General features: G+C 33.0%; 1 protein-coding gene across 1 annotated transcript; it reads left to right on the top strand.

Annotated features, from left to right (window-relative positions):
• Positions 1 to 25,567, top strand: LOC134697454 (uncharacterized). Its single transcript, XM_063559732.1, has 11 exons — positions 1 to 185; positions 2,532 to 2,867; positions 3,981 to 4,295; positions 4,599 to 4,661; positions 7,237 to 7,578; positions 7,899 to 8,213; positions 8,488 to 8,790; positions 9,099 to 9,170; positions 10,458 to 10,637; positions 11,423 to 12,081; positions 24,999 to 25,567. The coding sequence occupies exons 2-11, from the start codon at positions 2,687 to 2,689 to the stop codon at positions 25,224 to 25,226; spliced, it is 2,658 nt and encodes an 885-aa protein (XP_063415802.1). The 5' UTR covers positions 1 to 185; positions 2,532 to 2,686; the 3' UTR covers positions 25,227 to 25,567.

Genomic DNA, 25,567 nt, shown 5'->3' with positions numbered 1-25,567 from the left:
TGGAAAGATTCGTAAAAGGTCATTAGAAAGTACAATTATTCAGGAAAGGAACAAATGCATAGCCAGCATTTCTTCAAGAACGAATGGAACTGGTAATCAGTGTGCATGGCCTGGTTATGACAGACAATCAACATATACCTCCAACCAAATAAGAGGTGGAGAGACAAAAACAGATGAAAGAAAAGGTAGGTTTTTTTTAAAACCTTTAACGTATAAAAGTTAAGAAATATGAATAATATGTATGCGGTTGTTTTGAGAAAAATTAGTTTTCAAGTTGTGAATATTTGAAAAAAAAATCAATTTCCCATAGACTTATCTCGTAAACCCCTATGTTCTATTTTTAGCTATGGCGGTCATGTTGGTTGGATGGCTTGGTCATCGGATACATTTTGCAATTAAGATATCCTATTAAAAATTGTGGATAAGTTTAATTCTATTTGGCACAGTAGATTATGTGGAGAAGACTTTGTAAAAGATTACAAAAAATTATAAAAACATTTAAAAAAAAAAAAGAAGACTTTAAACTCCTTATGTGATCGATTGACACTTTTGATCATTTGACTTATTTGTAGATATTTTTTTGCTGAACATTTGTGTGATGTTTACAGTTCATCTCTATCTATTTCAATATTCAAAATAATAACCCGAAACTGCAAACTTACTTAGAATTAGCAATTCAGTGGCAGTGAACATTTCAAGAATATCAGACTTGCTTTAGTTTCAGAGATATAAACCGAAAACTGCATTTTTTCGTTTTTACCCATGGTAACCATCTTGGTTATGGGCGAGGTCACCGGAAACATTTTAAAACTATATACACAGAGGATGATTAAGATTAAGTTTAGTTTTATTTTGCCTAGAGGGGAAGACGTTAGTAAAAGTAAACGTACAACGACGGCCGACGACGGACATCAAGTGATGAGAAAAGCTTACATTGCACTTTTTGCTAGATTAGCTAAAAATATATCTTTTTAAGTATTTCTATGCTTTTAATTTCGAAATTCATAAATCGAGATTGTCAATAAATAGTTATATAAGGAGGAGCGACTTGCTCTTACAAATATTGCTATTTCCTAATACAAAATCATTAATAGTTATCAAAGATATCAGGCTTATAATTTAAAACGCCAGGCTAGCGTTTCGTTTACATACAACTCACCAGTGACGATAAGATCACAATATATCCAAGCACAGTGTTCATATCAAATTGATATCATTTTCATCATTCCAGATTTGCTTAAATAGCTTACCGAATGGTCCTAAATTATTTTATGTCTACTTGTGCGAATTTTAAACGCGCATTTTTACACCAGTATTTAAAACCTTCCATCCTTTATGGGTGGATTCGTTTTGTTATTTGATTTTGTCATGTGATTATGGACTTTCCGAATTGATTTTCCTCTGAGTTCAGTTTTTTTGTGATTTTACTTTTTTTTAAATAGATGAATGAAATCGTATAATATAAGCAATATGAGGATGTTTATTTTGATTTTTGCCTTTTTGTGCTTCTTCGTTACATTTGTTGTTTTGAAAATGATTAAGATGATAACACAATGTTGACTGCTGTACCCCTATTTTTAACATTTTTACATATTGCGTCTGTTTGTTTGGTTCACAAATCGTTGACAATATCATGAAATTTGATGCGACTGTCATACAAGTGAGAGGTTTAGCTAGCTATAAAACCAGGTTCAATCCGCCATTTTCTACAAAAGAAAATGCCTGTACCAAGTCAGGAATATGACAGTTGTTATCCATTCGTTTGATGTGTATGAACTTTTGATTTAGCCATTTGATTTGGGATTTTCCTTTTTGAATATTTCTCGGAGTTCAGTATTTTAGTGTTTTTACTTTTTTTTTTATCCAAATGCGCTTCCTGCACAAGAAAGATTTTGCTATGCATGTTATTTATACGTTCTTGTTTAACAGGAAAAATATATACAGACTTATTAAGTAAATTTCTGTTTGTTGTCAAAGTAATTTGTTAAGATAGATATAGTTCTATATAATTTCTCTGTTTGAACCTCTTCTAATGTAATATGCATAAAGCAATCAAAAGTTATTAAACAAGTCATTAGACTATTGCTTGGTAACATAATAAGTTAAACATGACCTGGACATAACTCGTTTTCTTGTTTCATACTTCTTCATATTTGATGTGGCCGTCCAACTTTTGTGAATCAACTATTACGGATATGCACGTGACTTTTATAGACTATACGTGCGTCTGCCGTATCAAATTATGAGTCTGGTAAATGTTTTTTTTGGAATTTTTGCATCTACTTATTTTTTTATTTCATAAAACATCAAAATTTAATAAAAGTTCTTTCAATAACATAATATGTAGTGGAACTAAAATATATGATCAAACGGACTTTTCTCATCTCTCAGTGTGCCACGTACTGAACGTGTAAGGTGATTGTAATATATGCTGAAATTATCGATCAGTAGTCCAATGTTTCTGGTACCATATTTATCTTAGTTACTGTTTACATGTTAAATTTGTTGTCATGATCATGCCCGTGTTTTAGATATTATTCAAAGGAAAGAGGAATGCCGTTCATGCAGACAAAAAATCATCAGAAATTGGAAAAATGTGAAGAAGTATGTATACCCTGTTGCCTTGTTAGAACAACTTTGTAAAAGAAGGTTACTTAAACGGGAAAACTTTGAGGATCTTAACTGGATGGATAGGTCCCTAGCACTAGACAAAGTCTTAACATCGTGTTATCGGAACATTTTCACAAAGAAACAATTTGACATATTGAAAGCAGCTGTACAAGATGTAAATTCTGGTGCTAATATTGAATGGGATGCCAGCATTGATGACACCTCTACAGTGCCTTATGAAGATATCAACATACCTGGTACGTTTTGACTGTTATATGTTAGACAAACTTTGGATTATTTAGTCCCACAATATGCTGCCTTTTTTATTTTATTTTCATTGAGCCCGTTTTTAATCTGTTTTATGATTTTCTTATTTGGAAAAATTATATTAATACTAGGCATCAGGCAAGTACAAAATGAAGTCAAACATTGTCATGACTGTTAACTAATAACGTGAATTTTTTAAAATACGTTCTGAATCTGACTACTAATATAAAAAAGAAGATGTGGTATGATTGCTAATGAGACAACATTCCACAAAAGACCAAAATGATACAAACATTAACAACTATAGGCCAACGTACGACCTTCAAAAATGAGCAAAGCCCATACTGCATAGTCATCTATAAAAGGCCCCGATAAGAAAATGTTAAAAAATTCAAACGAGAAAAACTAACGGTCTTATTTATTAAAAAATAAATAAACGAAAAACAAATATGTAACACATAAACAAACGACTACCACTGAATTACAGGCACCTGACTTGGGACACGCACATACATAAATAATGTGACGGGGTTAAACATGTTAGCGGGATCCCGACCCTTCCCCTAACCTGTGACAGTGGTATAACAATTCAACATGAGAACGAACTAAAAAAATCAGTTGAAAAGGGCTTAACTCATCAGACGGACAAAAATACAAGTGGACGTGGTGGTTGACTTCTACATTCCGACACAAAAAGACACAATGAACAGATCTGAGAGTACTCGCAGTTATCTGACAGCTTGTTCAAAGCCACCAACAACTAACAAAAAAATCATCCATCTTAGACTAAGCCGATTATAAAGAGTTCATCGTCAGTGGTGACGACAGATTTCTAATTTCGTTTGTCCGACATTTATAAAATACTCCAAACTCATAATTCTATCTTTTTTGTAGTTATATATATAACATACATTATCAGAAAAATAAATAAAAAACGCGAAAATACTGAACTCCGAGAAAAAGTCCCTAATCAATTTGAAAAATAAAAAGCACAAACACATCAGACGAATGAATAATAACTGTCATTTTCCTTACTTGGTACAGGAACCCTAATTTCTGGCAATTTGGATTGAAATGATTTCGTGGTGGTTTTTTTTTTACAGAATATGTTGTATCATCAAACGATGGATTCAAACGAACGTTAACACGAACTGTAAAGGGAAAGGTCGCAATCGACATCAAGGATGATTTTCTCGTTCACTCAATTATAACAATTGATGAACATGAAAAAGTATCCAACGATCTTAGAGAACGTACAGTGTCTGATACTTTTATACAGTTGATTTTCGACAAATCTAATACGCGTGCATTCGATTGTTTGGCACATAGTTTACAACAATTCAACGAGAAACAGAAAATAAAGCAAAGTAATATAAAGTCTTTAGTGGATATGTTACTTGGAACAAGCAAACAATCAGGTAAAGTTATAGTTAGCAGTATATGTTATTCTAAGTTACAAGGAAAATGATTGATAAGATGGTATTGTCAAATATTTCATACATTGACTAGTTTTAATACGGAAATTAATTTCAACTCAGTGGTTTGATTACAGAATAAACTACGCACATTGTATTGCATATTTTGAAATGAAAATATTACCTGTTATGACATGTTTACAAGACAATCGCCCGATAACTCCATTTTGTCTTTTGTGTTGGTCTTTGTACTTGATATAGTGATATATTTTTGTCGGTGACATTTTAATACCTTTCATATTACAGACTTATCAAGTACAAGAAGCTCAATAGAAATGATACAGTGCAGCTTTAATCAAACAATAGAAGGTGAGTAATAGCATTTATAAAAAGTAAAATCTCAAAAATACTGAACTCAGAGGAAAATCAAATATGAAAGTTCATAATCACATCTCATAATTAAATGACAAAACATATAAAAAACGAATGGACAACAACTGTCATATTCCTGACTTAGGACAAGCATTTTCAAATGGAACAAATGGTGGATTAAACCTGGTATTATATCGCTAAACCTCTCACTTTATACGGAAGTCTCATCAAATTACGTTATATTTACGTTATCCTTCCTCTTGTAAAGTTTTTCTTATATCCTGCAAAACAGAATATTTTGATATTTGGTCAGTAGCTTGACAGTCATGAGTGGGACTGTGTGAGCACTGTTTTGATTGGCCAGACATCTACTTTCTGTTTGCAGATACTTTGACATTAGAAAAAGCTTGAATAAACATTTCAATTTTCGTAACACTGAAGTACTTCTAAACATTTCTTAATATTTAGTACACACCTTAACAGTGGGCAGTTAGAAGGGTTTTATAAGTTGCCATGCACCAACTTTCTGTTCGCCAATACTTTGACCTTTTTCAATTTGACTTTCTACATTAGTTTTTAAGGAAAAGTCAAAAGAAGCCAGCATTATAAATAAACTTTGTGTCACACTATACAGATGATTTACTATTACTTACTAAAGAAATCAGAATTTGGTGACTGTTGAACGCATCTATCCCATCGAACTTGAGGACAAAAGGATACAACAGATGTAGTAAAGTCTGCCTCACATCTTGTTTTTCATCTAGCAATTGACAATAATGGTCGGTTGAAAACAAAACTTCATGATAAAATCAATGACCGCAGCATCCCAATTGTAAACTTTTCATTTCTAAGTAGCAACATTCCAGCAGCACCTGCATATGGATTATGCAATTGATACGTTGTATCAGGTCTGTTATTTTGTATCATCATTTCCTTGATATAGAACTGCTATTCACAAGGAAGCTATTAAACAAAGAGTTCCAAATCGTGAAGTTGAAATCATCCCTTCATAAATTTTACAGACGCCATCATGTGTTGATTGACTTTTATGGAATATCTGTTTCACAGATGACGACTGCTATGTTCCAATTATTGAAACCAAATACTGTCCATTTTTCATCGAATGTAACCTTCGGAACTTAATCACCGGGTCTGTACTGGCATGTGCAGCACACGACGGGTGCCACATATGGAGCAAGATTTGCTTACCCTTCCTGATCACAGGGGATGTTAAGTGGGGTTCGTGTCGCTCCGTGTTTTGGTTTCTACTTTTTTTATACCGTTGTTTGTTTTTTCGTCGGTTTCGTTTTTTTTTACATGGCGTTGTCAATATGTTTTCAACTTATGATATACAAATTAGATGTGGTTTAATTGTCAATTAGACAACTCCCCCAAAGAGACCTAATGAAACAAAATTAACAAACATAGGTCACCGTACGGTCTTTAACATTTTGCAAAGCCTATATATCATAGTCAGTTAATAAATGATCAAATGACATATCAAATGTAAAATAATTCAAACAAAAAAACTAACAGCCTGATTAATGTTCAAAAACTAAACGAAAAACATACAGCAACAAACGACAACCACTGAATAACAGGCTCCTGTCTTGGGAGAGGGACATACGGAATGTGGCGGGGTTAAACATGTTTGCGGCGCCCACCCTTTATATCTTGTGCCTCTATTTTAAATGAAATTAGATATATCGTTACACTTTCATCAAGTACAACTAAACAGAACGACTGCAGTTTAAAGTTTGGCATTGACTACTCATCAATTTTTCATTGGATCTGGAATTGTTATATTCGAACGTCACTGATAAGACGAAACTTATGTCTGCCGTACAAATATATAAGCCTGGAATCTTTGATAAGTTTTTCGAACGTTAGCTTTTCTAATATTTCTTACTTACATCCTGTTTCCCCCTTGCGATACTTTTAATCACGAAAGGTGTGTGTGTGTGTGTTTTTAGCACAACAAGGAGTGCATTCTTAGCTTGATAAACTATGTTTATTTCAGGAAATTAATCATGTAAATGTTTTTTGATGTTTTTAAATGCTAGACATAAACAATGTGCAGAAGGGAGAAATAGATCAGTATCAAATGATAAATAATAAATGAAATCGTTAAAGATATTTTAAAAGGGTTCTTTCAACATTATGTTTTTACGGTAACATATGAGTGTTTAGTGCTTCTGCTACGCGTCGCCTTTCAGACTGTATTTACGACCGGCAAATCCACATAAACGGCAGCAAATTATAAACTACAAAAATGCTTATCCTTATGTAACCCATTTATCGGCAATTTTGACCTTGCAGCTAAAATTATTGTTTTTATAAGGGCAAATTATTTTACCGTTTTTGACGGTTAATCGAATGATAAAACACAGGAGACCCAACTAGAATAAATGAATTATGATCTCTTCAATCCTTGATCTACAAATATTAAATATAAACGGTACTGTTGAAGGTTAACTCAGAAAAGCACTTCTAACACACCAAATTTATATAGCTTTTTTTTTTTTATTTACCGAACAATAGTATGTAACCTTCGATATATATCTGTTTACAGCATCTGCTGATCTTATGATAAAACTGAACCTTACCAATGACGATCAGCAAGACCAGTCTACTTTCAATGATAAAGTGGTACAAAATGTTGAAAACATAACTCTAGACTTGATGCAAGTTCTTCGCAGTTATCCAACAGGAGCAGACAAAGGATCTGTTATCATATATTTGAAATCACTAGAAAATGATCTTGCAAAAAGACTTCAGCGAAGTCTTATCGATGGCAGTTTCGTTGAATTTTTGGACAACTTGTTCAATGATAAGGCAATAAAAACATCATTGTCCAAAGGAGATTACAAGTTAGAAGTTACAATAGAGCCTTACGAAGGATCAGTATTCCAAGGTATGAGTACGTAGTAAAATTAACTAGTTATATAGAGAGAACTCTCATCATTTGGTATACACATTATGAATTATACTTTGATGAAACCAATTCGTTTTTAATGATTACAGTACCAAAAGTATAACTATACCTTGTTGGAAAATTAAAGATTTGATAAATAATTATGTTAAAGAAATGTCAAAATCGATATCAAATGAAAATGATTTGATTCACAATAATTTTCTAGTTTCATTTATTTTAGATTTGCTATTAAGCTTATAACAATACGTTTTTGATTAGATCTATGTACCGTTTATTACTTTTTTAATGTACATTTATAGATGAATCTGAATGTTTGACTGAAAATGAAAAACGTCCATCGCCAAACCTGATATCTGTTAACAGAACCTTTTTGATCGACCAGATTAATGTTATTGCATTATTGGAAGCTTTTGGCAGTACCAGCACAGAGACTTTTACGAAATTTGAAAAGGCTGGAATTTATAAAGCAACTGAAATTACACAGCAGTCGGAGATTTTTCTTGATGTTGTTGAGAAAGAAGGGCTTCAAGAGACATTTTGTAATATTCTGCAGGAAAAAAAAATGACATATGTTCTTAACAGACTTCAAACGTATCAGAAAGTGTGTTCTGCAGGTATTAATTTTCGTTTGATATAGAAATATCTGCAATTTAGTTTCGTCTTTCTTCGTTTCAAATTCACAATCACCGTGAAATTATACAATTACGACCCGTACTTTTAAAGAACTAATTTTAATGACTTAAATTTTGAGTGATGCTATGTTTAAATGTCAAGTACGTTTACATTGTTTTAGTCCAATATAAAATAATAGATACCAAAAGTTACTGTAGAGACATGAAATAAAGATAAAAGGAACATTTTTTTTATCAAATGTTTTATTTTTTTCAGATTATACCAATTTGCGGAAAAAAATTATACACAATTTTGAAAAACTGGTAAATACTTTAGACATCGATGACATGAGGGAGACATTCGTTGAAAGGAAAGTATTTGATATCCCTACGTTTGATAGATTGGAAGAGCAATTTGCAGACAACAGGGAACAAGCAACAGCAGCACTTCTGATCAAAATATTAAAAGCAGGGCATGAAGCAGTAGTGACTTTGGTAGATGTTTTATACATAAACGCCATTGATTCATTGGCTAATGATTTACTTGAACCGCTACCAGAGACAACTGTTTATAAAGAAGGTACATCTTGTATATTTAACCATTACAGTACGTTGAAACACAGGGGCGATTAATACCAGAGGGACATTCAATACATAGAGGTAATATAGACATAATATATTACGCAAAAGAATTAAAGTCAGAAAAACTTTGTAACACAATGTCATAATGAATTATTTAATGTATCAGTGTTTTGTGGTTGTGAATACCTTTGAATTATAATGATTACAAATGTCTTAAGGTATCATAATCGATAACAGTATTGACCTAGATATGTCTACATATCAAAGGATTCATTGATTGCATTTTATATTTTGCATTTTCTTCAGATTCAGGTATGGAACTAGACAAATCTGAAGGCTTGTTGTTTGAGGGAACTTTTCGAGTATTAGTAGAAAAGGGTATGAATAATTGTGCTTTTGAAAACTTCATGTATATATATAAAAGATTCGTAAGTTCTTTTGCAATAGCACTTTAAGGTATTTTATTAGCATATATTGAATAAACCTTGGCTTTGGTACTGACTTGTTTTTTGGATGATACGTGTAGTTGTAGTCTTTCAGTTAACATCTATGTCATTGTCATTGTTTATATATATATAAAACAAATGCGTACAAGGGGGCAACAGTCAGTCAAAACATGGTCATCAATAATACACAAGTTTGGCTATACACACGATCTACCATTTAAAAACCAACATGACTCAACATCCTTACAATGTAATAGGTTACACATTGCCTCTTTTAATCTCGAACAATAAATGACAAGAAGTGTAAATAGTTACTTAAGAGCACACAACAATATATAAATAGACTATAATTGAAAAAAAGCGATAAATATGAAGCGGGCGATCGAAACCAATGTGTCGAAGGAAAATACGCAGTCAGAAAGTAACAAACAAAACAATATTGAATAACAAAGTTAAAATCACAAAAATATACACAAATACACGCAGTTCACCGACAGATAGTGCAAATTAATGTAACCTGTTGATATAATTATATGCCGTAATTTTAGATTGAAATTATATGCCTGATCGAAAGACATGCAAGATCAAATTCCTTACTAATAATGCCTCAGATATTCAATGTATCCTCAGTTGAAAAAAATGTTAGTGGTTTTCTGTATGACAATGTGTATATGATCTGTATGTATTATAAATACTGTGCAAGTGTTAGTTTTCGGTTTTACGAATTAACGAATGATGTCATTAACCTACCATACGACCTTCAACATTAAGCAAACTTCATATTGTGAAGTAAGTTATAAAGCAGCCCCGATAGTAAGTATTTTTTTTCTTAAAAAGACTTATTTTAAGCTAACAATCAACTAACAAAATAAATAGAGCAGAAGGTAAATAACCATTGAATAGCCGGCTCCTTACTTTGGAACAGGCATACACATCTAGAATGTTGCGGAATTTAACATTTTTGTCAGCCCCCCTTTTTAATAAGAACAGTGGTGTGTCAACGTGAACAAACTATAGATCAAATGTTGAAAACGAGTTAAAAGGATCAGGCATGTCAAACTAGCATGACTCACAATACAAACCTTATCATATATGGACCCTCACTAGAGAATGTACAGTTACTGAAAGTTAGTTCAAAGGAAAGTTCAACAAATGTATAATGTTTATAAGACTTTTGTTTAATTTAATGTTTTTTTAGTTATTTTTTATTCATAAATAGATGAATCTGATATAGAAAAGATGGAAGTAGGAGAAACTTGTTCAAAACAGCTAAACTATGAGGAAATTTATCCAAAAAGAGATATATCCACGACAAAACACGATGACAGATTATTGGTTCAACAAGAGTATAAGCGATTCCTAAAAGACACAAAGAAAAAAGACATAGAACTTTTAGAAGGTCTTATTAAATATCAGAATGTAGCACATGTACAAAGTATTTCTTGCCTGCCTAAAATATTGAAAAAGTACAATATTTAAATCCTGATAGCAATTATTTAAATGCCTGATTAACCTTTTGCATCTGAATTTGACAAAAAGGAATATTGACATGCATACCTGAAAACGGGGCATACATGGAGTCGCTCTTACTATGTCCACTGCTGTGCCCCCCACCCTTTTTTTTACATGTTAACCTATTATGTCTGTTTGTTTTGACTTATTGTTGTCAACATAATTGAACTGTATGCGACTGTCATACAATTGAAAGGTTTAGCTATCTTTAAAATCAGGTTTAACCACCGTTTACTACTTACGAAATGCCTGTACAAAGTGATTTATATGATAATTGTTGTCTATTGTTTGATGTGTTTGAGCTTTTGATTGTGCCATTTAATTTGGGACTTTACTTTTTAAATTTCCTCGGAGTTTAGTATTTTTGTGATTTTATTTAGTACCCCCAATCGCATGTCAATATGTCAAAACCAAATTCCGAGACATTATTCATCATGTTTATCCTTTTCTTTGTTTGTTTTTAAATGAATGCACTTCCTGTGTCGCTGTGATTATTTGGCGTCCTTAGTAAGAACGATTTAGAATATATATGACAATGTTGAAAGTTCAAATAGCTTTATAAAGATATTTTGAATATTCTTTCCTACAAAAAAACAATATGGTTGTGACAATACACAGACAGCAGTCAATATATAATCTGTGTCATAAAACTGCTTTTTGTTTATTTGACAGATATTTTCGATCCGCAAATTCAGAAGGAAAGAGAAAACTTTTATCGCCACTCTACAGTTGTAATTGATCTTGGCAAAGAAGCATTAATGTTGTTGTTAAAATATGAACTTTCCAAAAGCGGTGTGAAATTTTTAGATTTTCTGGCTGATAACCGACATAATTTGTATCACTGTGTTTATACAACTTGCTGTCGATGTCGATATAACAAACCAAAAACAAAGAAAGGCTTTTCACTATCTGTCGAGAATTTGGAAACCATACTTGATAATACAGGTCTGAAATTAGAAACGCATCGACATGGAAACTTTCCACAGTTATGTTGTAGTCCTATCAAAAATGAATTAACAATTGATCAACTTGACTACGTGCTACTGAGAGATTTGTTGGGAAGTCTTCAATTGCAATCTAATGTTCAACAAGCTGTTGATAATATTGAAACGTGCAGAAATGAGTCGTTTTTCAAGGCAGATGTTGCACGACTGGATTATGTACAGTATCTAGAGCTTAAAAGAGAAATTCAAGATGCTATCCTAACCGTGTGTCGTTATTGCAACACAGAAGACGAAATGACGAAAAAGCTGAAAGATTTTATGTTGAAGCCGATGGATATGACTTCCTTGTATAGGCGACAAAAGAAAATCCTTGATGCAGTAGAAGAGGTATGTAATATTGGATATGCTTGATATACAAAATGTTCAAAATTCTTTTTTATGATATGTAGATTTTTTTCATTCAAATATTTATTAAATGTAGTACAGGTAAATCATATAATTTTCTGCAATACCATTAACAATTGACAAATAGCCACATATAATTGAAAAAAATGCATTCTTATGATCACATCATGAATTAGCTCGAGAATTAAAACAAGTATATGCTTATCATGCATTTTATCAATAACATGGAATACATGAAGTCGATGACTAATATTTTATCGGTATCAGTGTATGTAGAGTGCGGATCCTAAAATACCATTTTCACTGTATACGCCATGAATGTCTGATGTAGAATGGTAAATAAACAGACGAACAAATTATGATTTTTGAAGAAAATGAAGAAAATTGTTCACTTGTATTATGTTTAGTAATAAATAATAAAAGTTATACAATGTAAAAGATGGGAACGGGTTTTTATCGCGCCAAAAGCCATCCACACGTGAAATATATACCGAAATGGGTGTATATTTAGGACGATTTACGAACAAATCGTGCATGTGATTAAAAAAGTATTGTATATGTGGTGCATTTGCACTGTATGAATTTTATTAATTTTTATGCATTCAATTCCAAATTCAGCCGACTTGCTCAAACAATTATTAAAGTAAGAAAAGGATTTGATAGTGCTGACTTTAAGACGAAAAGGTCGATTGAACACTCCAAGAAATTCAATAGAATTAATATTTATTTCAAATAAAACACATCGTTGTCATCATATAACAATATGTGGATCATTTCAGAGTTGAAAGTGTTTTCGGTTAATGCAAAATATTTTCAAATGCATGCCAATTTGATAAAATTCATGTTTCTGCAGTATTCATTATACGCATGTGCAAACAATTTTTATCATTGGATTTCGAGTATGGATCTATTTACCAATCAGAAGAAGTATGTCATAGATTTTTTTTATAATTCATCAGAATTTTTATTCAAAGTGTAGTTATATTTATCCAATGCATTGAAACTTCATCACATAATACGTATATCTCTCATTTCTATCGAAATAGAATGGGATAAAAAGGGATAAAAACAAAAATACTTTCTAGCATATTTTATAAATCCACTTCTTAACCAATTTCAATAAGGTTTTCAAGTAAGATTTTTGATTTTGGGTCCCGTGTCAAATTGGCCCTCAGGGTCCTAAATAAAATTTGAAGTTCTTTGGCAGGCTGAATTCAAACATGATTGTGTTAGTTATTATTTTTTAGTGTTTGGTCCCATTAAGTTTGTGGGGTCCAAACTGTCAAGAAATAACTTCTTTTGGATTTCAACAACAGTTGAATATTTAGGGTACTTTGGAATGCCGAATTTTACAGTGTTTTTAAATTTGGAATTTTGGTATTTTTGGAAAAGTTATCGAAATGGTCCACATTGAGGCCCGAAGAGTCAAAAATAAAGTCTAGCTTGAATGTTGTGTAAATACTTATCCAAAACTGTTCAGAGTTCGACCTCTGCGGTAGTATCAAGGGTGCTATACAACACGAAAATCATGTTCCTATGCAACTTTATCAGTATACGTTTACTTTTTGACTGATAAAGTTTGCCATACACAACTTGACTTGCGTTTCACACTTTAATGACTTTGGATAATTATATGTTACATTGTCGTTTCATTTTATACAGTAAAGCCGCGGCCACACCTTACCAGATAGCACGAACGGACGCCTAACGGATGAAAATAAAAGTTGTCCGTTGATTTACTGACCGAATAAAACGGACGTGTAACGGATGCATAACGGACACACACCGGATATCGATGTACGAGAAACGGACACGTACCAGACAGAACGGATGTCGAACGTACATCAAACGAACGAGTACCGCATTAAATGGACATCTAATTGGCACTCACACCACATCTTCCTATATCTATCTAACGGGAGCGCACCGGATAAAACGGATGAACGAGATATACGGAAAAATCAGAGGCGACAAAAATAATACATGAAAACCGCATAAATATTCAAAATATTTGTGTGCAACTGGTTTTGGTTTGTTCTTCAAAGTGTCTGACCTGAATAAGAACTGTTTGATTGTGAAGACGTGCCTATACTCTAAAATCGATTATGAATAATAAGCATGAACCTTAAGCCTCGGTCACACCTTACCGGATAGCTCGAACGAACGAACGGATAACTTTTTTTCAATCCGTTGATGTCCGTTAGACGTCCGTTCTTATCCGTTAGACATCCGTCCATATCCGTTACATGTCCGTTAAGCGTCCGTTTTATCCGTCGACGTCCGTTTTGTCCGGTGAAAAATTTTGAGCATCGCAGGTAGGTTAATGCTGTTCGATGATATCGGCTATTTATTCATATAAAAATCAATGAAATTTGAAATTATTTAGATTTTTTGTCTAGAAACTTCCATACTCAGAACTTATTTATATCATCCCTAATATCATCCAAAGTTTTAATTTATGGTGTCTCAGAACCCCCCACCTGGTTGCCATGGTAACGGGCACCATTCAAAGATGGCGTGTGAGCGTCCAACTTCAAGAGCCTGGCGCACCCCATAGAACTAGACAAATGAATAAAAATAAAGTTGCATTTGGTTGACAAATATGTTATCTTTCACGTAACAGCTGTTTCATTCTTTAAATGTGCCTTTTATAATAGAAAAAAACAGAAGTGACATACAATCCAACCGTCGCCACACCAAAAGTCAACTATTTTGCCAATTTTAGAAATGTTGTAATCATTTTAAAAACAAGAAACAGCAATCTTCGTATTCGTGAGCTTTCCAAGAATAAATATGCCAAGTTTTAAAGAGATCAATAAATGTTAACGGGGTGTGCCAATGCGATCTTTATAGATGAATAAAGATACAGAAGATATGGTTAGCATGTTCATGGACAAATTATCGGATGCTATGAATTTACATATACCGAAAAAACATATATCAAAGAAGAAATTTAAAACACCTCTTAGTGCTGAGGCTAGATTATCAATCAGGAAAAAACACAGAGCATGGGAAAAATATAGAATCAATAAAGATAACGATAGCTACAGGGGGTATACAAAAGCTCGCAATAAAGCAAAAGCAACAGTTTCTAAAGAAAGGAAAAACCGGGAAAAGTCTATAGCAGAGTCTGCAAAAACAAACTGTAAAAACTTTTGGTCTTATGTTAATGCAAAGCGAAAATCTAAAAGTGGCGTATCAGAACTTCATGTAAAAAGGGATGGTAAAAACTTTATTGCAAGTACAGATACAGAAAAGGCTGAGGTACTGGCTGAATTTTTCACTAGTGTTTTGACAGTAGAGGACGATGATGATGATACATTTATTGAAAATATACCATATGTTGAAGAATCTAGCAATGATAACTTTAATATCAAAGAAATCAACAAACTTCTTAAAAACTTAAATACTTCAAAATCACCAGGACCTGACCAGGTACATCCAAAGGTATTATTTGAACTAGCTGATATAATAGACACCCCACTAACCATGATTTTCAATAGCTCATTCAAAACTGGTACGGTACCTAAAGATTGGAAAATTGGCCAAATTACAGCTCTCTTTAAGAAAGGTGACAAGAAACTAGCTTCAAACTACAGACCTGTAAGCCTGACTAGCATTATATGCAAGCTGATGGAGAAACTTATAAGAAAGAAAATCGTAGACCATATGAACCGTTATAATCTTTTCAGCGATAGACAATTTGGTTTTATTGGAGGTAGATCAACCTCATTACAACTATTAAAAGTCCTAGATCACTGGACCAGTATTTTAGATAGTGGTGGGTCAATAGATGCAGTTTACACCGATTTTATGAAGGCGTTTGACAAAGTCCCGCATAGACGACTTATCAACAAACTTAGATCATATGGCATGAGCTTACAAACATGTAATTGGATCAAGAACTTTCTTAGTGACCGCCAACAAAGAGTACAAATTAATGGAAACTTTTCAAAATGGCACGATGTTACTAGTGGTATTCCGCAAGGATCAGTTTTGGGCCCAATTTTGTTTGTTATATTTATCAACGATTTGCCGTCATGTGCAGAGTCTGATGTATACATGTTTGCCGATGACACTAAACTATATAGAGCTATAAACAACGATAGTGACAACATCATAATGCAAAACGACATAAATAGTATGTTTAAGTGGAGCGAAAAATGGCTTTTACGTTTTCATCCGGACAAGTGTAAAGTACTTCCAATTTCTACCAAATCCAATTATGGACAAGATAGCACTTATAAAATGTCGACATACGATGGATCTGAAATCACACTAGAAACAGTTCAATCAGAGAAAGATGTAGGAGTAACTATAGATTCAAAGCTAAAGTTTGATAAACACATACAGACACAAGTCAACAAAGCAAACCAACTAGTTGGGATTATTAGAAGAACTTTTAAATATTTAGATTATAAAAGCTTCTGCCTACTATTTAAGGCGTTAGCCCGTCCTCATCTTGAATATGCTAGTAGTGTATGGAACCCCCACAAAAAGAAAGATATTGAGACAATTGAAAATGTACAACGTAGAGCTACAAAGATGTTACCCAACCTTAAAGATTTGTCATACGAGGAACGCTTAAAAATTCTGAAAATTCCAACTCTAAAATTTAGAAGGCTAAGAGGCGACATGATAGAAACATACAAGATAACAACAGGTGTATATGACTCAAGAGTGACAGAAGGTCTATTTACTCGTAATACCAGCTCGACAACAAGAGGCAACTCTATGAAATTAGTAAAATTTAGAAGCAGACTAGACATAAGAAAATACTACTTTACTAACAGAGTAGTGGAAGTATGGAACAGCCTACCAGACATCGTAGTGACCGCAAATAATGTAAAGATTTTTGGAAATCGCCTAGACAAGCATTGGAAAGAACACCCAATGATATATAACTTTGACACTGAATACACCTATAACACCGGAAGTAGCACAAGTGTAGTTAGTGACGATGAACCAGAGCCACCAAATATAGAGGAGCAAACTGATCTCCTGCGTTTGGAAACACTTAGGTAGACTTAGGTAGGTAGGTAATAATATTCAAGTCCTTACTCGGCGACATTTAAACACTGAATTGATTCAGATCATGACAGATGGATTATTCCCCTTTTTGGTGTGAAAATGCCGGGAAAGAAATAATCGACATTTTGATAGTTTCTGACTGGAGATTAACACATTAAAGATGTAAAATAATGTTGTTGTTTTCACATTTTCATACTTGAGTTGTTCATGAATCTTTAAAGAATCACCATGCATACGAAGAGAAAAAAGGGGGGATACTCTGACGTTATACTTTGTAAGGGTTTTCGTAACCAAATGTTCATTTCTAACTACACATACATATATACGTGTGCCGATTGCAAAATAATTATCTTGCTTACTTCCTTAAATTTTAATATCATAGGGTCTCTACGACTTTTAGATTACCAAGGTTTAGCATAGTGAAATAACGTGATGACGAACGACAAAACAGTATATTTCTAAAACAAAATGATTCTCCAGATAGGGAAAACACTTTAACAAGCACAACTGCATGGTAGCATGAAGCCCCTTGAAGGCTTCTATCCAACTCATGTTTTACTAGAAATATTTATCTGCTCAGCCCTTTTAAAGTTTTTTCAATGTTGTTTTTTTTATTTAAAAACATTTTTAATTAATTCACTGAATTATAAGGATCAGTTACTGTCACATCACATGTGTGAATGGGTCTTTTTTAAAACTATATCAGCTATAAGCAATAATTTCTAGAGCTATGTTCATTTTTTGAACATGCATCACTCATTCATTGCAGTTTTCCCAGTACAAAACAGTAAATTAAAAAAAAACATTAAAAAGAAATCTTCAGATAAAACTACTTGTTTATTCAATAAAGTTGTATGCATGTGAAAGCCTTGAGTTCAGTATGAGTATTATCCACCTATTAAATACAAGTATGACTATTGATTTTTCAAAGGTTTCAGAGTAAAAGAAACTTATATTTTTCATTCATTCAAAAAGTTTTCTCAAAATTAAAACAAAAAGAATTGCATATGACACACTGAATTAAAACTGATAATTCTGATATAACAATGCACACAATATATACTTCCTTGTAGGTTTCCATGATCCATAATAAATGTAAACATATATCAAAGAATATTCCAATATATTCATGTAAAATGTTGTGAATTTCAATATATATATACCAGTAAGTACATGCAGGTACCACATATGATGTTTGAATTATAATTATATATCACTTAGTTCACAGTTTTTATGTATATATCCAAAATTATCTCAACTACTGCACATGATGCATAATGATATGAACATTTCCTTTTGTGTGTTGATCCTTCAAGAAAGAAGTGCACAGTCATTTCCTCTAATGTAAAACCTTTATTTCTCTGTCTTCAATGTTCAAGAGTCAGTTTTAACAGTAATGAAATCCTTCCTTTTAGTGTCATACTGAAAACTGCTGCATTCGAAAGTTACATGTGACATGGCATGGGGTTTTCATATTCAACACTGTTATATTTTTGTTATATGTCATCAAGATTTTATCTTAAAAACATTGATTTCACTTTCTTTTCATGTATATGTCTAAAGCTATCCTCATACATGGTTACACATTGTCTGGCAATCTCCTTGTATATATATGTTGATCTTCATAAGACAGAAGTGGTCACTCTTTTTCTTTGATTAATTTTTTCAAATTTCAGTTAGGCTATCATAGCTAAAACTATCTTGTATGACACCATTGCCTCCAAGTTATCTTCATGCATGTACTGAAAAAAATATGTAAAGCATTAATGGCATTTAAAAGTTATTGGTATTCATGTTATGATACAAATAGAAAACTTCAGTCGAAATTGTCACATTTGTATATTCCTTACTTATTTTTGAAATAAAAGTAAACTTGACACAAAGTTTAATTGATGAATTGTCTGTAAAAGTACAATAAAGTTTATAAATACAACTTTCTATAACTGATATTTACTCATCACATTGCTTTGCCAATTTGTTATAATAATTAATAATCAATATGACTTTAATAATCAATATGGGGTGGGTGTGACTTACAAAGCCGTAACTACCCTTGAGGCAAGTGAGGCAATTGCCTCACTAAAATTTCGACACTGATTTTTTTATACATATATATATAAATATAATAGGCATTTGTTGTTCTGTCTCAACCTTAATTTCTATAACTTGTCATCATTCCTTTTAAACTATTCCATTTCTTAATATAAATCAGCATCTCAACGGGTGATGTCTCGATAACATTAAGCAAACATAGTAACGATAATCATCATTGATCTCTAGTTAAAAAGACCGGGCTCTTGTGGAAAAAGGAAAATCGCAACTGAAGGTAAAGAAAGAATAATTTCATTAGAACAATCCAAAAACGATAAGTTACTGTAGACTGACAAATCAAGTACTGAGCATTGTAAGGGAGCAGGCCAGTCCTGTCTGCGTATATTCACTTCATGAACTTTAATCTTTCTCTTTACAGATAAATAAAATATAAATAATATGGTACATGCATGGATTAGTTTTTATCCATGTTTCTTTAACCTTAAAAATTGAAAGAATATCCCATATTCCAGTTAGATATTATTGAGGAATGGTAGAACCTTTAACACAGGATTTTGTCTTTACTTATTCGGGACTACGGAATTTCGTTTCTTTATATTCGGGGTTTCGGAATCGGACACTCCCAACCCCTAACCCTAAAATTTATAGATTCTGGAACTAAAATACCACCAACTATTTCCAGAAATAATTTGAAATTACGGACCTACATGTAAACGTCAAAATCTCCAATCCAGTTCCCCTGTACCCATATCATATACTTACTCTATAGATAGAATCATATACATGTATCTTATCTCATTCTATCCCTAGTTTGTTTACTCTTTGTCAGCACAAAAGAGAGTTTAATATTTTGTAACTGCGACTGTATGATATGATGCTTACAGGAAAGCTTAATTCCCTTTTACAAACACAACTGTAATACTACCGATGCTGCTACCAAATTCCTGATGGAGAAGGAATTGAAAGAAGACATTGATCATTGTGTTGATGATAATGAGCTACTTTTAGAAAAACAGATTGCCCTGAAACGACTGGAAACTTGGAAAAGAGCCTGCATGAGGGGCGAGAGATTGTGCGGTCTTTCCATGCTCCATGTTCATCGCGATAAGGATATCAGCAGACCAAATTATGATTCTGAAACGATTTGACTGAACCGGCCATAGAAAAGTTTGACAAACTCTACTGAATCGATGTTTGTTAGATATGTTCTGGCAGCAGACTTAAATCAGTGATATTTGGATGATTATCAAGATTACATATAAATTTAAGTAAAGTTGTTAAAAATTTGGTGTTAGTAAATGTCTTAAAATATGAAAAATTTATATAAAAAGTGTACAAATTCAAAACATTATGAAACTCTCTAAAAATGCCTACAATGCAGGATTTTGCACCATTCATTTCATACCCTCCAAAAAAAATTTTCGCCTCGCTTCGCTCGGCTCAATTCTTTTGCCTCACTAAAATAAGATGCCTAGTTACGGCCTTGGACTTAATACACCAGATAACTTAATTATATTATACATAAACTGAGGGTCTGGGTGGTGTTTACAGAATAGATACACCAATCATGTAATAATCCCTTAAGCAAAAGTGCAATATGTAAAGGCAGAGAAATTGAAGATTAAGAAAAAACTGATAATAAAAGAAAATGATGGTGTGTTAAAATACAAAGAATAGAGAATACTGGGCAAAATAGATAAAGATTAATATAGAAAATGGTATATAAAATATAGAACTGAAGCACCCTAGCAGGAATCATACATTATAATATAATTGATACTTACATTTAATTGTGTATAGACCTCATAATTGATGTTATAGAAACTACACTCTTTATGCATTAACTGTCAACTTATGTGTGCCAGTTGTAAATCAATCTGCAAAAGAAGTTACAATAATTACTGAAAGGTTTCAATTAATACTCAATTGTATACACACCAAGTTGTATAATAAAATACACAAAATTAAGATTGATCTGTTGATGTAAATTGTTTTATAATAAGTGTGTTAAAATTTGAAAAGATCTACACAAACACACAAATACTTCAGATACACATTATCATAGTGAATCAATATTAAAAATATATATTTAATTTAATCTTATGTCTATATATATAAAATAAACATAAGAAAACAAATTATTAAAGACAAAAAATTCAAATGTGCACTAAAAGGGATGATTTAAAATAATACTATAAATTATGACTTATGTAGCATCAGATTCAATACCATAAATGAAAAGTTGTTAATAAATTATGGCCATGATAATAAATAATATTTCTCACATATAATATCTCATGTGAATGCTTCCACAGTTTGATTAAAAGCAGGCTGAGGCCATGAGTGATAAGTATGATGCACAGAGTGATGCATACATATATATTTTGAATACATTTTTGTTTTACTTCTACAATATGTTATAAATTGGAATAAGAAATGATTTAACATGTGTAAATGCGATCAGTTTTAAGATTCATGTACAAATATACCTTACAGATCTTAAAAGAAAATTTACACTGCGGGGGGGGGGGGTTAAGGCATAGGTGAAAGGTGGCTGGCCTCAGCCGGCATGTTGATCGGGTATTTTACAAATTCTACTCCTTTAATACGTTGCATGGTTGATCATGGTTTCCCAAATTTAAACATTCGACCCGCATGAATGCATCCCTGGTCAGTCTGCAAAATGTGGACGTGAAATTATATTTGTATAGTCAATAGTCGATAAAGATTGGATTGTTTATAAGCAAGTAAGATAGTGTAAACGTGAACAATTAGTTCAAAGGAAGTTTCAACAGACTGACCACATCATGTTGACAGCGAAACGTGTAAATTACCACATTTTTTAAGTAAACATGCAGCTTTCTCTTCAAACTATATTTATAATCGTGAATGAAATGGATATCCAAGATCCTCGGCAGAAGGCTAAAATAATTAAAACCAAACGTACCTCAAAATATAAGCAACCCACATCTAAATCAACGTGTTGTTGTCGAACTGAAGACACTGACTTCTATCATAACAAGGTGCCCGATCAGCTGTTGGTGACAAGCTAAAATCTGACGTCGACGAAACGTTCTAGCCAATCACGTGTCGAATAGTTGGGAAAATGACGTCAGATTTAGATTGCGATGCAAACACCGAAAATTATTACTATTTTTTTATAGACTGCATTAACCTGCCTGCGATGTTCAAAACTTTGAACGGACGTCCAACGGATAAACTGTCCGTTGAACATCCGTTTGGCGTCCGTTTTGTACGGTACTCGTCCTTTTCGTTCCCGTTTTGTATCCGTTATACATCCGTTGAAGGTCTGGAAGATAAATTCACCAACGGACTTCTATCGGACGTATAACGGATAAAACGGATGATAAACGGATCTGAAACAGATAAATGACAATTGGACATTTTGCGTCAGAAATGCCAATTATTGGTATGTCATATTTCTTAAGGTTCATGAATTCTTGTTATTCATAATCATTCTTAGAATATAGGCACGTCTTCACAATCAATCAGTTCTTATTCAGGACAGACACTGTACTTTAGTGGAATTTTGAAGAACAAACCAAAACCAGTTGCAAAGAAACATTTTGAATATTTATGCGATATGTACATGCATTATTGTCGCCTTTGATTTTTCCGTATATCTTGTTTATACGTTTTATCCGGTACGCCTCCGTTATGGTGTCCGTTTTATACGTTACTCGTCCGTTGGATATACGTTCGACATCCGTTCTGTCCGGTACGTGTCCGTTTCTCGTACGTTGCTTAACCGGTGTTTGTCCGTTATGCATCCGTTACACGTCCGTTTATTCGGTCAGTACATCAACGGAATACCAACGGATAACAATTTTGTCAACGGACAACTTTTATTTTCATCCGTTAGGCGTCCATTTGTGCGGTAAGGTTTGACCGAGCCTTTAAGAAATCTGACATACTAATAGCTTGTTGTTCGGTGTGAGTCAAGGCTCCGTGTTGAAGGCCGTACTTTAACCTATAATGGTTTACTTTTTAAATTGTTATTTGGATGGAGAGTTGTCTCATTGGCACTCACACCACATCTTCCTATATCTAATACTTGGTATTTCTGACGCGAAATTTTCAATTGGCATTTATCCGTTTCAGATCCGTTCTTCATCCGTTTTATCCGTTAAACGTCCGGTAGAAGTCCGTTTTTCATCCGTTTAACATCCGTTTTATCCGTTAAACGTCCGGTAGAAGTCCGTTTTTCATCCGTTTAACATCCGTTTTATCCGTTAAACGTCCGGTAGAAGTCCGTTGGTTAAACGAAACGGACGAGTACCGTACAAAACGAACGCCTAACGGACGTTCAACGGACATTTTATCCGTTGGATGTCCGTTCAAAGTTTTAAACATGCTCACAATTTTCCACCGGACAGAACGGATGTCGATGGATAAAACGTATTCTTAACGGACATGCAACGTATATGGACGGACGTCTAACGGATAAGAACGGACGTCTAACGGACATGAACGGATTGAAAAAAAAGTTATCTGTTAGGCGTCCGTTCGAGCTATTCGGTAAGGTGTGACCGAGGCTTAAAGAACATGCAAGCAACAATCGAGCTGAAAACTATCTTTCCTTCAGAATATGGATATTGGAGCATTTGGGGGCTGAACAATAGGGGAGGCAAGTGAAGATGAATCACAGAAAAAAAAACTAAAGTTAAGAAGGGGTCTTCATACCAATGCACGTATTGTCCTTTCAAGACAAAATAGGTAGCTAGTTTTCCCAGGCATAAGAAGACACACACTAATGGGTTAAACAAATGTGATTAGTGTGAATAAAGATTTTGTCCCTTTTTGTTCCTTTATTCCAAAACTTTTAGTACCATTACCCATAAACCAAACTTAACATTCTACTTGTGGTATTGAAAACTGTGGTACAATTTCAGAACAATCTTAATTCATATACGCAAGTAAATTATCATGAAACTTAAGACATGCTTCTTTAGTGCCCCTTTTTCGTATACGGTTGGAACTATCATCCCCAACATTATCCCAACCTTCCTTCTAAAAAAGGTATTGAACCATCTTTAGAATTTATAAAGATTCATTCACTTAAAGTTGTCCGGAAACCAAATGGGTCTTCGGACGACGCAGACGATAACGACATCATACATGTAGCAATATGCGAACCGGAAAAAAAGCATTGCGGGGAAACATGGCAATACAGTTCACACATGCCAATACTGTGGGAAAACGTATTAATGGCCAGCCAGTTTCTATAGACATATACAAGTTATAAATAGATATAAATATTAAAGTATTCAAATAAGTTGCCTAAGTCTAATTATTACATTAATCTACAATAAAAATGCATCGCATTTTCGAAAATTCTACATCAGAAATGAATGCCATACAGTGATAATTCTTCGCATCTATAGTGAAAATGGATCGCTTGTAATAACTAATATTCTATGTTATGTTGCTTTTGTTACACATATTTGAACTTTAATACTGTTATATTACATTAAAAAGACACATGATAATGAAAATATGTTAAAATTTAGTTTCAAATCAATTATTTTGGTATTTTCAAACGTAAACAAATAAAGTTTTCCCGTGATCCCTTATTCTACAATGAACATACTCGCATACAACAGTAAAAATGGACTGACTGGATTGGCAATTTATATACACTGGGTATGTTGTGCCAGGATTGAAATGTACTTAGCTAAACATAAAAAAAACTTGATTAATGATCTTCTAACGAAAAATTTGAAACACAAAGGGCACAGATAGTTACATCTTACTGAAAAATATTCATAAATGTAATTTGACTCTTTTTTTTACAGATAACGGATAAAAAGACAAGAAATCTTGTAGAAGACAAGGTGGGAGTGGTTGAATTTCAATCATCAATTTCAGAAGAAGAGTGCAAACAACTTTGTGGAACATTTTTCGAACAAAAAAAAGATGAATTAGTTTCTTTTCAGGCTGAATTAGACAAAAGTCGTAATTTGGGTAAACGCTACTTCCATCGTAGAACCAATAGAGGCTCTAAACAATCAACTCAAACATAGGAGAGCAGACATTTTGATGTTGATTGTTTACTATTTGTGTAAAAAGCTTTGCAAATGTCTTACAACAATTCTGTTCTTTAAAATAATCTTCGAATTTTCTGTACAATATTACTATTTGATAAATGCAGTTAATGAAATTGAACGATGTCTGTTTGAAAGCACTTAAATAAATTCAAGTGTCGATTATTAACATTGTAAAGTATTGTGGCCTTATTACACTGAATCTTAAATGTATAAATGAAAACTCAAATGTGTATCCAATTTTGGTTACAAAATTTGCAGACTGTATGATGATTTAAAAACTCAATAGAGATATTACTACTGTAAATAAAGCTTACGAA

The sequence above is a fragment of the Mytilus trossulus genome, chromosome 14 (assembly GCF_036588685.1).
Source record: "Mytilus trossulus isolate FHL-02 chromosome 14, PNRI_Mtr1.1.1.hap1, whole genome shotgun sequence".
In the NCBI taxonomy this organism is placed as follows: Eukaryota; Metazoa; Mollusca; class Bivalvia; order Mytilida; family Mytilidae; genus Mytilus; species Mytilus trossulus.
Note: the sequence above shows the minus strand (reverse complement) of the source record. Positions and strands in the feature narration are given on the sequence as shown.